The following is a 16,795-nucleotide window of genomic DNA, read 5'->3' on the forward strand; positions in this document are numbered from 1 at the left end:
ATTCTCATATGCACATAGAATATGATTTTACTGTGATTGATATGCATTTGTCTTAACAAATATATGAGATTGAAAGCTTCCATAAAATTTTTGTCTTGACAAACCTGAATTTGGTAGATTATGAATTGTAATAGTTATATTTTATTTACTTATCCTTTGTGACTTAAAAAGAATAGGCAATTGAGCCTTCTTTATGTGGAGAACAGTGAATTGTTTTGGATGCTGTAAATCAGCATTAGGTTTTCATATTATATGAATAATAGATTAATTTCCAATGTGCCAGAAATTCGAATGTTTGTGGTAGTATTCAATTAATTGCTGCATCTGATATGTCTCCACTTAAGAACTTTAGCTGTGCAATCTTTTGTGGGTACACTACACTTTGATATTATAACCTTAACATATAAAATAGCACAATATTTTCATGAAATGGTTTTACTGTATTACAAGGTAGATGTTACCAATTTTCATTAGGAATTAGTTAAAGTTGTATATGATATTGTCCAAAATCCCTTGTACAAATTTTGGGGTCATTAATGTAAGATGTGATCATTTTGACTGATTGAGCTTTGCACCATTTAAAGTGTAATAATAGAATTTTACTAAAATTTATGTTATATGCATTCTTTAGAAGATGTAGTTGTGGAGTTTTACTAAGATTTATTAAGTGTGCCTTCTTATTCTAATCACAGGAAGTGCAAATGTTATCCTCATATGGTTCAGTATCCATAATTCTCTTTAGTCCCTGTTGCTTTTCACATCTAGGAAATGGCATGAAATTTAATTTTAGTGAGTTTTGCAGTCATTATTCTCATGTGCACATAGAATTTGGTTGTACCATAATTTATATACATTTATCTTGACAGTATTCTAAGACTAACTCATTATCAGGCTGAATGTTCAGCAGAGGATGCGTACAAACATACTGAAGGACGTGCTGTATTTGCATCTGGCTCTCCATTCGCTGCAGTGACTCTCAACAGTCAAACATTCTACCCTGGCCAAGGCAACAATGCATACATCTTCCCTGGAGTGGCATTAGGTGTCATCTGTACCGGCATTCATCACATTGAAGATGAAATCTTCCTTATAGCAGCCAAGGTAGGTGTAAACACTTTTGTAGGTGCTACCCCATTTGGCTAAAGGAAGGTACTTGCTCCTTTCTGAAATGTTTTGAAGTTCTCACATTTTTTTCTGATCTGTCTGATTATTGGCCAGTGGAGGCAAGGGTGAAGATTTTTTGAGGGGTTTTCCAGAAAAGAGGATATGATATGAGTAATGAGAGTGGCGAAAGTAAGTGACCTTGGAAAAGCGACGTGTGAAGAAATACCAGGAGAGATTAAAGGAATAGCAAGGAATTCAAATAACAACAAACCAATGGGTCCTTTTGAAGCTGTTTGTAAAAGTGGAGGATATCAGAAACTCACAGGTTAGTGTGGTAAAGGTCTGAAGATATACAGATAATTGAAAGGGAATAACCTGCAGAATGTCATTGTGACTAAGAAGGTGCAAATAAGGCAAGTTGTGGAATTAATATGAAATATTTATCAATTCTTTCTTAAACATATCTGTGTGTATGGTTCATGGTGAAACACGTGAGGGTTGGTGGAATGCATGTATAGTGTCATTGTATAAAGGCTGGGGATAAAGGTGAGTGTTCAAAGTACAGAGGTATAAGTTTTTTTAGTATACCTGGTAAGTTGTATGGGAAGGTATTGATTGAGAAGGTAATAGCATGTACAGAGGATCAGATTTGGGAGGAGCAGTGTGGTTTTCAGAAGTGGTAGATGATGTGTGGATCAGGTGTTTGCTTTGAATAATGTGTGTGAGAAATACTTAGAGAAACAGATGGATTTGTATGAGGCATTTATAGATCTAGGGAGCACATGATAGGATTGATAGAGATGCCTTGTGGAAGGTCTTAAGAATACATGGTGTAGGAGAAAAGTTGCTAGAAGCAGTAAGAAGTTTTTATTAAGGGTGCAAGGCATGTATTTAGATTGGAAGAGAGGATTCCATGTGAAAGTTGATCTGTGGAAGGGATGTATGATGTCATCATGATTGTTCAGTTTGTTAATAGATGGGATAACGAGGAAGGTATGCAGTCTGTGGGGGATGAAAGGGCCTGGGTAGTGAGTCGATTGTTGTTTTTTGATATTGCTTTGGTGGCAGATTAGGGTAAGGAATTGCAGAAGGTGGTGAAGGAGCTGGGGAGAATGTGTGAAAGGAGTAAGTTGAAGGTAAATGTGAATAAAAGCAAGGTTATTATGTTTAGCAGCATTAGGGACATGGTAGTTAGGGTATGAGTTTGAATGGAGAAAAGTTGAAGGAAGTGAGTTGTTAAGGTACTTGGGTGTGGACTTGGCAGTGAATGAACTATATATATGGCTGTGAAGAGGAGGCTGGATGTGTTGGAATTGAAATGTTTAAGGATAGTGTGTGGCATTAGGTGGTTTAATCACGTAAGTAATGAAAGGGCAAGAGAGATGTGTGGTGATAAAAGGGGTAAGGTTGAGAGGGCTGAAGAGGGTGTGCTGATATGGTTTGCACATATGGAGAGGTTGAGTGAAGAACGGTGGAGAGAAAATGGAGACCAAACTGGAGATGGAAGGTGGAAGTGAAAAGATTTTGAGTGATTGGGGCCTGAACATGCAAGAAGGTAAAAGGTATGCAAGGGATAGAATGAATTAGAATGATGTGGTACACTGTTGTCAACATGCTGTCATTGGATTGAACCAGGGCATGTGATGCATCTGGGGTAATCCATGGAAAGTTCTGTGGAGCCTGGTTGCAGATAGGGGCTGTGGTTTCAGTGCATTACACATGGCAACTAGTTTCTTTGTGCTGTCCGGCCACCTAAGGATTAGCTGTTACAATACCTCCCTCCATCCCTGAACAACTAAACTCTGGAATTCTTTCTTCTTTTATCCTTTCTATCTTCATATAACCCTTCTTCTTTTTCTTTCACCCAAGATGGCCTTGATTAGGACAGGTTTTGTTCGTGCCATGTCAGTCACTTGGAAAAAAAAGGCAGTGTAGAGGCTGAAAGAATGCATTCGCACATCAGAAGGGTTAATTGAGCTTTCAAGTAGTTGTAGACCTGACCATGAAAAGGTCTTAAGATGTGAAAAATACAAAAGACTGAAGAGAATTCCACATCTTTTTCATTCAAGAAAAGAAGCGATATCATAACAATCAGTCCTTTTGTGGCTGGTTTCCTCACAGAAGCTATAGGAAGCATCAGCAAGATGTATGCAATGGCTTTAGTTCATAGGAGCTAGGACATGTACTTCCAAACAGCAAATGCAAACTGTGGCTGAAATAATACCTGTAGAACATAGAAAGGGAAGCTGCACCATGACAAGCAGAAAGGGATGATTAAGAAGTGATTGCAGGATACTTGATAAGGCAGAAGGCTTCTGTTTCTACTCTGGTTATCAGAAGGATGGAAGGAGAGCCACCCCATGTGTGTGTATAGTATTCCATATCGAGAATAATTAGACTCATATATATTTATTTATATTTATTTTTATTTATTTTGCTTTGTCGCTGTCTTCTGCATTAGCAAGTTAGCGCAAGGAAACAGACGAAAGAATGGCCCAACCCACCCAACATTAACGAGAGGTTTACCATGACTATTCACCACCCTGTCCTTCACACCGTCATACTGATACACACATCCTGCCTCATCAACCAAGTGAGGCTGGCCGACTCTACCGTTAAAGTCACCCATGATGATGACGTCGCCAGGGCTGACACTGTGGCTCGCCAAGGCTCCGTGTTGCACTGAGCTAAAATATGGTGAATCACTTGGGGGAATATACACCACCTATTTTCTGGTATGGCCACCACGACATGGATATCCATATTTGCCCCTCACTGTCTGTATCCACGTTTAAGATGTTGTCCGTTAGTTTACATTTGACTAACATAACCACTCCTCATCGGTGCTGACCTACTCGTGATACATTGGTATAAACATCAAACCCTGGTACTGTCACGTTAAAGTACTGTTTCGCCTCTAAAAGAAATACAGTATCAAAACTCATAAGAAAATGTATGATCAAGTTATCTTGTAACTTATCTCTCAAGCCAGCAATGTTCCATGAACAAATTTTCACTACCCTATTTTGTTGTCTTACTGGAAAAACTTTGGAGAGAATCGATCGATGACAACTCCATCCCTCAGCAGGACTCTGTTCTTCCAGTCGTAACTGATGTTCGAAGCAGCGTTGCACGGTTTCTCTTTCTCTTCCTTCTCTCACATCCTTAGTCGAGCTTGTTCTTTTCGAATCGCCAGGTGAGTATCCTTTTTCAAATAGATTCTTGCCATTGTTGTTCCAGCTGCTTTCAGGTTTTTCGCTGCTTTCAGGATGTTGTCACGCTGTCTCTGGTTGTTTACTTTCAGTGGTATTGGCCGTTTCTTCTCATCCTTTCTCCTTGCCGAGTCGCTTCATCTCCCATTCAGTCATGTCAAGATTTTCTGTGTATCCAGCAGCGTCCAGGATTGTCTTCACTTTCTCATAATCCAACATCCCCATCTCATCAGCTTCTTCCTTCACACTGAGGACTACGATGTTCTGGCGTCTCTCCCTGCTATCCATGGATTCCAGGAAGAGTTGTTGTCCATGGATTATTGTGTATGCATCGTCCAGTCGTGTAGTTAGCAACTCCACTTCTTTCTTGACTTGTTTCATTTCCCGTATTTTTTTCTCGAAGGTCTTTTATTTCTTCCAGCAAGATTGAGTTTCCAGGGTCTTCTTGTCTCTTGGCACTCAATAGTGTGTTAAGGGCAGTTTTTAGTTAGGGGTTCGTCATTTTTGTAATCTGGCATGCTGCCAAATTCATGACTATATCAACATTTTTGTACTTTGCCATCTTTAGCGCCTCGCACGGCGTCTCCGTTTCCTTGGCAACTGTGACGTCACACCTCTAATACGCATGCGCAGGATTTGGCCAACAGGTCGAGGGAGTGGTTAACCCAGTGGTCAAAATTTTCACTTGCTAATAATGGCAAAGTCCAATACTCCACTACTCCAAAATTCAATCATTATGTTCTCACTGTGTTCATGTATTCTCTGCTGCGCTGCGGCTAGTTTGCAAGTCCGTAGTTAAGGGGGAAATCAGGCAGTAACTTCAGACCTTCACACCGTCATACGACCCAGCTGATAACACACAACACATGTTTATACATACACGTCCACACACGCATATATACATACCTATACATATCAACATATACATATATATACACACAGACATATACATATATACATATGTACATAATTCATACTGTCTGCCTTTATTCATTCCCATCACCACCCCGCCACACATGAAATAAAAAACCCCTCCCCCCTCATGTGTGCGAGGTAGCGCGAGGAAAAGACAACAAAGGCCACATTCGTTCACACTCAGTCTCTAGCTGTCATGTAATAATGCACTGAAACCACAGCTCCCTTTCCACATCCAGGCCCCACAGAATTTTCCATGGTTTACCCCAGACGCTTCACATGCCCTGGTTCAATCCATTGACAGCACGTCGACCCCAGTATACCTCATCATTCCAATTCACTCTATTCCTTGCACACCTTTCACCCTCCTGCATATTCAGGCCCCGATCACTCAAAGTCTTTTTCACTCCATCTTTCCACCTCCAATTTGGTCTCCCACTTCTCCTTGTTCCCTCCACCTCTGACACATATATCCTCTTGGTCATGCTTTCCTCACTCATTCTCTCCATGTGACCAAACCATTTCAAAACACCCTCTTCTGCTCTCTCAACCACACTCTTTTTATTACCACACATCTCTCTTACCCTGTTATTACTTACTCGATCAAACCACCCCACACCACATATTGTCCTCAAGCATCTCATTTCCAGCACATCCACCCTCCTGCGCACAACACTATCTATAGCCCACACCTCGCAACCATACAACATTGTTGGAACTCCTATTCCTTCAAACATACCCATTTTTGCTTTCCGAGATAATGTTCTCGACTTCCACACATTCTTCAAGGCTCCCAGAATTTTTGCCCCCTCCCCCACCCTATGATTCACTTCCGCTTCCATGGTTCCATCCGCTGCCAGATCCACTCCCAGATATCTAAAACACTTCACATCCTCCAGTTTTTCTCCATTCAAACTTACCTCCCAATTTACTTGACCCTCAACATTACTGTACCTAATAACCTTACTCTTATTCACATTTACTCTAAACTTTCTTCTTTCACACACATTACCAAAGTCAGCCACCAGCTTCTGCAGTTTCTCACATGAATCAGCCATCAGCGCTGTATCATCAGGGAACAACAACTGGCTCACTTCCTAAGCTCTCTCATCCACAACAGACAGCATGCTTGCCCCTCTTTCCAAAACTGTTGCATTCACCTCCCTAACAGCCCCATCCATAAACAAATTGAACAACCATGGAGACATCCCACACCCCTGCCGCAAACCTACATTCACTGAGAACCAATCACTTTCCTTTCTTCCTACACATACACATGCCTTACATCCTCGATAAAAACTTTTCACTGCTTCTAACAACTTGCCTCCCACACCATATATTCTTAATACCTTCCACAGAGCATCTCTATCAACTCTATCATATACCTTCTCCAGATCCATAAATGCTACATACAAATCCATTTGCTTTTCTAAGTATTTCTCACATACATTCTTCAAAGCAAACACCTGATCCACACATCCTCTACCACTTCTGAAACCACACTGCTCTTCCCAGTCTGTTGCTCTGTACATGTCTTCACCCTCTCAATCAATACCCTCCCATATAATTTACCAGGAATACTGAACAAACTTATACCTCTGTAATTTAAGCACTCACTCTTATCCCCTTTGCCTTTGTACAATGGCACTATGCAAGCATTCCGCCAATCTTCAGGCACCTCACCATGAATCATACATACATTAAATAACCTTACCAACCAGTCAACAATACAGTCACCCCCCTTTTTTAATAAATTCCACTGCAATACCATCCAAACCTGCTGCCTTGCCGGCTTTCATCTTCCGCAAAGCTTTTACTACCTCTTCTCTGTTTACCAAATCATTTTCCCTAACCCTCTCACTTTGCACACCACCTCGACCAAAACACCCTATATCTGCTACTCTATCATCAAACACATTCAACAAACCTTCAAAATACTCACTCCATCTCCTTCTCACATCACCACTACTTGTTATCACCTCCCCATTAGGCCCCTTTTCTGAAGTTCCCATTTGTTCCCTTGTCTTACGCACTTTATTTACCTTCTTCCAAAACATCTTTTTATTCTCCCTAAAATTTAATGATACTCTCTCACCCCAACTCTCATTTGCCCTCTTTTTCACCTCTTGCACCTTTCTCTTGACCTCTTGCCTCTTTCTTTTATACATCTCCCAGTCATTTGCATTATTTCCCCGCAAAAATCGTCCAAATGCCTCTCTCTTCTCTTTCTCTAATAATCTTACTTCTTCATCCCACCACTCACTACCCTTTCTAAACTACCCACTTCCCACGCTTCTCATGCCACAAGCATCTTTTGCACAAGCCATCACTGCTTCCTTAAATACATCCCACTCCCCTTACGTCCTTTGTTCTCACCTTTTTCCATTCTGTATTCAGTCTCTCCTGGTACTTCCTCACACAAGTCTCCTTCCCAAGCATTTTATATTAAGTGATATTTTACCAAGATCCTATTTTGTTCGGTTATTCTAATGTTATTATGGGTATTACTGGACTTCCTGCTTGAGGTTACACCATGCGTGAAAAGTCTCATTTTGTGAAGCTGTATCATTGTCAGTTGATGAAACAGAACAGTCTCCTTAAAGAACCCCTTGCTTCCATGGAGTCTGTCCTGTTCCTGCTAGTGCATCCATGGAGTCACAGGAACTCGTGGAATAAGGGTCCTGGGATGTTTGTGAATAAATAAATAAATAGTTTTATTATGTCTGACTACCACACCTGTGCTGAAATTTTAATGGTTTATTTGTCATTAATGAATGAGATTTTTCAGGCCCTTGCTGAGATGGTAACTGAAGATGACCTTGCGAAGGGTCGATTGTACCCACCTCTCTCAGATATCCAGACATGTTCTCTCAGGATTGCCACATATATTGCTGAACATGCATACAAGACAGGTATGTAAATATAATCAAGGAAAGGAAGAATGTTTTGATTGTATTGATTTTAGATGCTGCACATTTATTTATCAAAACAACACGAAATCAGTCATTGTTTAACCTATTATGGTGCTGAATGGAAAGTTTTTTATGATTGATGAATTAAGATAGTCAACATATTTCTGTTTTCTGTTACTTACTGTTTTGTTTCAAAAGGCTAAGGATTAAGTAGAATTAAAAATGGAAATTGTAATTAGTGCTTGAATAATTTCATGAATTTGGATGTTTTTGACCTTCCAGTATATATTTCACTTTCCTTTAAACATGCATGAAGCCTCCATTATGAGAGAAGTTTAGGAACTGGCAAGCTAATGTGTGTCGATGTAACAAGGATTTAATTTATGGACCACAAATGCATAACTTTCTTAAAACGTTATATTGAAATCAATGAACACAGGTAATAGTAGTTGGTGGGAACATTAAGTAGGTGCCTCTGAAAAACTGTTTTAGCAGTGTTCTCTGCCAGTGGCCTGTTAAGGGTGAGGCACTAAAGGCGAAGAAGCAGCACTGGAGTTCACTACTTATGGAGAATTTTACCATGGCCACCTCCTCAAGAGAGTTCCCAAAGGGAACGGGCATCAGAGATATAGACATAGATAAATGTAAATTTTGGATGTAGATGCAGTTGTACTTTGTGTTATCAGGCTTTGGTGAAGTCTAAAATGATAACATATCTTTTACCATTTCCATAAATTTGCATACTTTCAAGTTAGAAATGATATCTTGTTATAAAATCATGTGATAGGGCACCTGCATGTGTACATGCTTACTTATAAAACAGCAGGTGAGTTGATGATAAGTTGATAACAGGAAATTGTAAAAGTAAAAGAGTGAAAAAGACAGATACAGAAAATAACTGATTTTGATGAATTCCAGAAGTGTCCAAACCCTTGCAAGTGAAATTGCAGTATGACTGTAATCATAGAAATTTTGAAAGCCTTGCTGGTGAAATACCAGTAAGGCTGTTCCAAGATGATATAATATCAATGGGGAAAAAATGGCTGGCAAGAGAAAGTTTCTTCATTTGGATTACTTTAGGACCTTAAACTATTAGTAGTAAAGAAAGGCCCTATGATTGTTATATGACCGTATACTGAATGTTTAGATGTGTTCAAATTACAGAGGTATAAGTTTGTTGAGTATTCCTGGGAAATTATATGGGAGAGTATTGATTGAGAGGGTAAAGGCATGTACAGAGCATCAGATTGGGGAAGAGCAGTGTGGTTTCAAAAGTGGTAGAGGTTGTGTGGATCATGTGTTTCCTTCGAAGAATGTATGTTAGAAATACTTAGAAAAACAGATGGACTTGTATGTAGCATTTATGGATCTGGAGAAGGCATTTGATAGAGATGCTCTGTGGAAGGTATTAAGAGTATATGGTGTTGGAGGTAAGCTGTTAGAAGCAGTGAAAAGTTTTTGTCAGGGATGCAAGGCAAGTGTACGAGTAGGAAGAGAGAAAAGTGATTGGTTCCCAGTGAATGTCGGTTTGCAGCAAAGGTGCAAGATGCCTCCATGGTTGTTCAGTTTGTTTATGGATGGGGTTGTTAGGGAAGTGAACGCAAGAGTTTTGGAGAGAGAGGCAAGTATGCTATATGTTGTGGATGAGAGGTCTTGGGAAGTGAGTCAGCTGTTGTTCGCTGGTGATGCAGCGCTGGTGGCTGATTTGAGTGAGAAACTGCAGAAGTTGGTGACTGATTTTGGTAAAGTGTGTGAAAGAAGAAAGCTGAGAATAAATATGAATAAGAGCAAGGGATTATGTTCAGTAGGGTTGAGGGACAAGTAAATTGGGAGGTAAGTTTGAATGAAAAACTGGAAGTGAAGTGTTTTAGATATCTGGGAGTGGATTTAGCAGCGGATGGAACCATGGAAGCGGAGTGAGTCACAGGGTGGGAGAGGGGGCAAAGGTTCTGGGAGCATTGAAGAATGTGTGGAAGGTGAGAACGTTATCTCGAAGATCAAAAATGGGTATGTTTGAAGGAATAGTGAGTCCAGCAATGTTGTATGGTTACGAGGCATGGGCTATAGACAGGGTTGTGTGGAGGAGGGTGGATGTGTTGGAAATGAGATGTTTGAGGACAGTATGTGGTGTGAGGTGGTTTGATTGAGTAAGTAATGAGAGGGTAAGAGAGATGTGTGGTAATAAAAAGAGGGTGGTTGAGAGAGCAGAAGAGGGTGTATTGAAATGGTTTGGTCACATGGAGATAATGAGTGAGGAAAGATTGACAAAGAGGATATATATGTGTCAGAGGTGGAGGGAATGGGAAGTGGGAGACCAAATTGGAGATGGAAGGATGGAGTGAAAAAGATTTTGAGCGATCGGGGCCTGAACATACAGGAGGGTGAAACGCATGCAAGGAATAGAGTGAATTGGAACGATGTGGTATAACGGGGTCAACGTGCTGTCAGTGAATTGAACCAGGGCATGTGAAGCGTCTGGGGTAAACCATGGAAAGTTTTGTGGGGCCTGGATGTGGGAAGGGAGCTGTGGTTTCAGTACATTACACATGACAGTTAGGGACTGAATGTGAACAAATGTGACCTTTGTTGTCTTTTCCTAGCGCTACCTCGGGCGCGTACGGGGCGAGGGGGGTGCCATTTCATGTGTGGCAGGGTGGCAACAGGAATGGATGAAAGCAGCAAGTATGAACATGTACATGTGTATATATGTATGTATACGTTGAAATATATAGGCATGTATATGTGCGTGTGTGGGCGTTTATGTATATATATGTGTATGTGGGTGGGTTAGGCCATTCTTTTGTCTGTTTCCTTGTGCTACTTCGCTAACGCGGGAGACAGCGACTAAGTATAATAATATACTGAATGTTTCCAAGGGTTTGTAGAACTGTTTGATCAGTTATTTCTGTGTGTTTGTGTTTCATATAGATACATTGTCTTTGACTGTCTTGGATCTTCTATACCTTTCTTATCATAAGAAAGCTCTAATAACAATACTTTGAAGTTTTTCAACAAGATTGTACTATGGTGACTCTCTCACAGCAACCACATTAAAAGCAGCCTAAGTAAACAAAGAGTATAGATGATAGTAATTACTGAATATGCACATCTTTTAGTGAGTTTTTCACTCACAGTATAACCATATGAGAAGTAGCCTCAATTGATAGAATATGGATTATACTAAATACTGAATATACACTTTTTAGTATGTTCTCCCACCTTTTTTTAGGTCGCTCATGAAACAAGAAAGGAAAAGATGGTGGGTCTGTGTTAGGAATGTGATGTCACCATGACAATTTGAATATTTTATGGATAGGGTGGTGAGGGAAGTAAATACAATGGTTTTGGTGTAAGTATGCAGTGTAGACATAAAGGGTGATGGGGTCTGGGAAGTGTCAATTGATGTTTGCTTATGACATGGCACTGGTGGCAAATTCATGTGAGGAACTGCAGAACTTTAAGTGTCTGTGTTTGTGAGAGAATGTGAAAGGAAAAAGTTGTGAGTAAATGTGAATAAAAGCAAGATTATTAGCCTCAGCAGAGCAACCAGATTAATTGGGGGTGTGAGTTAGATAAAAACTGGAGAAAGTGAAGTATTAGATAAATGGGAGTGCACAAGGCAGCAAGTGGAACCATGGAAGTGGAGGTGCATCACAGGATGATTGAGGGATGAAGGATTTAGGAGTCTTGAGAAATCCATAGGAGAGGTTGCTCTTTTTTGGAGGGTGAAAATGGTTATGTTTGAAGATACTGTTTTCTCAACAATGTTGTATGGATGCAAGGGTGGATGTGTTTGAAATGAAATGTTTGAGGACATTAATTAGTGTGCGTAGGGTTGATCAAGTAAGTAATGATAAAATAAGAGAAAGGTATGGAAATAAGAAGAGAATGGCTGAGAGAACTGAAGAGGATGTGCTGAATTAGTTTGAACACATAAGAAGGAATTCATACAGCAACAGACCATTGGGTCCTTTTGAGGCTGTTTGTGATATTGGAAGATATCAGAAATTTCACAGAATAGTATGGTAAAAGTTAAAAGGCATACAGATAATTCAAAATGAATAATGTGCAAATTGCCATTTTGTCTATGGAGGCACAAACATTGAAAGTTTTAGACTTGAAACAAAATATTCATCAAGTAACAATGGAACTGCTTTGAACACTTGGCAAATTGTTTCCTATATTAACAGTCTTGTTCAACAAAAAATACTTAACTTCGTTCAAGGTAAATCTTTTGCCAACAAGTTTATATTCATTACTACAAGCAAAATCAGAAGAATCTAATCATAGGTGATCTGATAGAAATAGATTATCAAAGCTTTTGATCATTTTGAATAATTATGTTAGATCACCTCTTAACCTTCTCTTTTCTAAGCTAAATAGATTCAAGTCGTATTATCTCATCTCTTACAATTTGTTTCTCAGCCCAGGAATCATCTTGGTAGCTTGATGCCATTCTTTCTACATTGCCTATGCCTTTTTTTAGGTAGGGTCTCCAAAACTGAACACAACATTCAATATGTGAATGAATCAGTGAATTGTAGAGTAGGGATGATTTCCATGGACTTAAATTTGAAGGCTTTAATTATGAAACCAAGAATTATGCTCTTTTCACTGCTTCTTTGTTTTGCTTACTTGGTTTTAGGTCACCAGATAATATTACCCAAATCTTTTTCTGCATTTACCTTTTGCAGTTAACAGGATTAATATTGTAGCTAGCCTTTTTATTTTTTCAACCAATGTGTATAACTTTGGACTTATTGATATTAAAATTCATTTGCCACTTATGAGTCCAGTTCATTAGGTATGGCAGTTTGAAGTTAAAGACTTTCAAGTTCATATGCAGCTTGATTACCCAGGTTTGTATTATCAGAGAATTTTGATATCTTGCAATGCAGCCCATTGTGAACATCGTTAATATATACAAGAAAGAGAATCAGTCCCATGACTGATCGATGTGGCACTCCACTTGTTACATCCAGCCTTTCTAAGACTTAGCCATTAATCACAACTCCCATCCAGTGAAGTACAACCCTGTCACTGCCATGTGACATAGTTTTTCTGAGTAATCTTTGATGCAGAACCTTGGCAAAAGCTTTTTGAAAGTCTAGATAGATAATATCAATTGTTTTGCTTTCATTATACATATTGATTACATCATAAATCAAACAGATTTGTCAAACATGAATGATTTCGTTGAAAACCATACTGAGAAGTGGTGGTCTTCTAAATGGTTTACAATTATATCTCAAATGATGGCCTCTGTAAGTTTTCCAGCTGCAGATGTTAAGCTAATAGGACATTAATTTCCAGGCAGTGACTTGTTACCTTTTTTGAATATTGGTTTTACATTGGCAAACTACTATTCATCTGGACTTTTTCCTGTAGCAAGTGACTGATTGAAATGGGCAGTCAAGGGCTTAACTATCCCATTTTTTACCTCTTTTCATTCCAATCGTTGCTGAAAGTATATTCTTGACTTCTATGTTAATTTGTTGAATAATGCTCATCTTATCAATGAAACTGGATTTGGGACATGGGTTGTGTCTTTGATCATAAATGCAGATGTAAAAAAAAGTCATTTGATATTATTGCCATGGCTTTGTTGTCTTGAACCAAGTCACCATTTTTCATAATTAATGGACTTGTTAACTGGATGATAACTCTCTTGCTTCTGACATAACTGTAAAAGTCCTTAGGGTTTCTTTTGCTCTTTTCAGCAATATGTGTTTCAAATTGATGTTCACTTTGTTGTATAACTCTCTTATTTATATCCCTGGGCAAATTTACATACCAGACTCTTATCATTTTGATTATTGGATTCTCTGACTTTCTTATAGGTTACTTTTTTAGACAGCAGGCACTTTATGATTTCAGTGTTTCACCATCTTGGTTTTGTTTTAGAAATAGATCGTCTATTATGCATTGGTACATATGTTCCCTCTGCTGTATTTCAGTTTTTTCTGAAGCTTTTCCAAGCTTCATTCATGTCATTTTCCATGACCATATCATCCCAGGTTTGCTGTCAAGAGCAATATGAAGATCATTAAAATTTGATTTTTAAAATTGGGTATTTGTTTGTGACTATCATTTTGACCGACATTATACGCAGTATTGAAAGCAACCTCGAAAGTTGTCACCAATCATTTGTACCAAACTTTTTTCCAACTTCAGTATTATTATGAGATTCTCATTTGTAGTGAGAACTAAGTCTAATGTATTTTCATCCAATTAGGTTTCTCAGTTAATTAGGTTAGGGCACTTCGAGCAGATTTAGGGAGAGTTCACTCCTGGAGCTGCTGGAAAGGGATTCTCCCCATTTAGATAATGGTATGTTAAAATCTCCCACTGTGATAGAATCTTTTTCATTACAAACTTCTGCTAACTGATCATAAAATCTTTCATCTACCTAAGGAGATAATGATTGAGGAGAGATTGACAAATTGGGCATGCCTGTCAGAATTGGAGGAGACAAGGAGAAGGATGTAGTGAAACTGATTTTGAGTTTTAGGGGCCTGAACATCCAGGAGATTGAAAGGCATGCATGGAATAGTCAGTTGGAGTGATGCATATAGGGGATTGTGAGCTTTTCAGTGGACTGAACCAGTGCATCTGAAGGAGCTGGGGGAAACCACGGAAAGATCTATAGGGCATTGTTGTGAACAGGGGACTATGCATTTACACATTACAGCTAGAGAATGGATGTGAGCAAATATGGCCTTCTCTGCTTGGCTCTACCTGGCTGATAAAGGAATCTGCAAACAAGTAAGAAAATAGTTCATATACAGGTTTATTGGGGAGAACCATCTGGATAAATGATATTACTTGTTGGACAAGTAGATGTAACCGATAAAAATGTTACTGCAGTAATTAGTACTGTTTATAAAGTTTTATGAAGGTTTGAAAATACACTAGCAGTGAAAAGGTTAGCATTTAAGATATGAAATATGGGTGCTTTATTGGTGAAATGTATCCAGTTTTTTAATGCCATTGATGACTACTTTATTTGATGAAGGTGATGTATTGTTTAGATATATGTTTTACTTTTATGTTTCCACTTATGGTAGATGCATCCAGTGCACTTTAAAATCCTTGTTTTATGTTAATTTAGCTTATGCATTCCTTTCTTTAATTTAATGAAGTTCAGCTATGCTTCAAAAATTAACACAAATATGCTTTATTTCCAGGCACTTTCATTGAAGAATCTTATGTTAAGGGTCTTCTTTTACAGTGATATATTCTGTGAATGAGGAATGGGCAAGAAAACAAGGATAAAGATCTTAGTATCACTTACATGAAAATACAGTTTTATATCCCAAGATTTAGCTAATTGTATGGCCTACATTTACAGGCATAGCTTCTGTTTACCCCCAGCCAATGGATATTGCTGAGTTCATAAAGGCTCAGCTGTATGACTATCACTATGGTTCTGCCCTCCCCAAAGTCTACTCATGGCCCAAGCTTTAGGCCGCATGACCAGTAAGCTAAGGCCTCAATAGCATGTGCACAACATTGAATACTTGAGTGCAAGTGTGTGTTACTCATTGTATTCAATATGTCTTTATATTTTGTTTTATGTTGCCTGCACATGCACTCCTCTGTGAGACACAAGTTTCATGTGATCTACTTAATCCTTAAAGTTTTTATGCATGCCTGTTTTTGGTTATTGTGTCTTTGTTAGTTAGCATGAAAATATATTAAATGATTTTATGGCACCTGCTTGAGCACAGTCATATTAATTTTAGAATGACCCAGAAGTTGCATCTAAGAATGCATTTGTAATATTTTCTAGTATTCATCTTATATATGTGTGTGGTGTCTCATCTTAATTTAGCATACACAGGATGTAAATTGATTTAATCCATCTCGGTGATCCTATATAGTATTGTTGTTTGGTAGTATTTTTTCCTCTCTGTTATTTTTATATACATATGTACAGATATATTCTAGTCTTTCCATTTTAGAGAATACTGGACAATTTTGAATGCAATTTCTTGCACAAAGGTGGAAGTGTGAATGGAGACTTTTTAGTTAAAGGACCAATTTGGCATGCACAGTTCAAATGTAATCAGGGCTTATAAAAGTGTGGCAAGTCTGTGTTCACTTTAGTATGCTGGACCTGAGCTCTGGATGTGTCAGTGAACTGAAAGGCTTTTCATATGTTTGAGCCATCATTTATAAATGGGAAAAGAATTTAAGATAGAAATATGCGTTTCATGCTACATTATGAAGTGGAAAACTTTTTATCTGAGGGACAAGTTTAACTTTGGTAAAGTGTGGACCTTAAGTTATTCATTTAAAGATTGTGCTTTCAAACTACTCTTCTGTTTGATTAGTCTCTGAGATTAAATTTTCATGGCAACAACTCTGGGAGTCTATGTATTAGAAATACTATAGCATTTAGCTGATGGTAGAATGGTTTCTTATGTCCAAAACATTCTTACCTAGTCCACTCCAAACTCTCATACTTGCAACATATTCTCTTGTACATTGCACAAAACATCTTAAGAGGTTTGATTATCAAATTCAGTGCGATTATTCTCTACTGAGAATGACGTATCACATTGTTGCATGGCTTTGAAGTCACCAGGTGTCATGAGCAGAGGGCTGGATAAGCTTTTTGTACCAGTAAGGTAATTATAACTCTCAGAG

General features: G+C 38.6%; 1 protein-coding gene across 3 annotated transcripts in view; it reads left to right on the forward strand.

Annotated features, from left to right (window-relative positions):
* The window catches only part of LOC139765866 (NADP-dependent malic enzyme-like), a 109,831-nt gene that overhangs the window by 84,099 nt on the left and 8,937 nt on the right, over positions 1–16,795 (forward strand). For 2 of the 3 annotated variants that reach the window (XM_071693728.1, XM_071693726.1), the window contains 2 exons: positions 892–1,101; positions 8,020–8,143. In XM_071693728.1, coding sequence (XP_071549829.1) covers positions 892–1,101; positions 8,020–8,143 — 334 coding nt within the window. Of the gene's footprint in view, positions 1–891; positions 1,102–8,019; positions 8,144–15,494; positions 15,623–16,795 lie in introns of all 3 variants that reach the window. The other variant, XM_071693727.1, reaches the window with a different exon arrangement.

The sequence above is a fragment of the Panulirus ornatus genome, chromosome 56 (genome assembly GCF_036320965.1).
Source record: "Panulirus ornatus isolate Po-2019 chromosome 56, ASM3632096v1, whole genome shotgun sequence".
NCBI classification, from domain to species: Eukaryota; Metazoa; Arthropoda; class Malacostraca; order Decapoda; family Palinuridae; genus Panulirus; species Panulirus ornatus.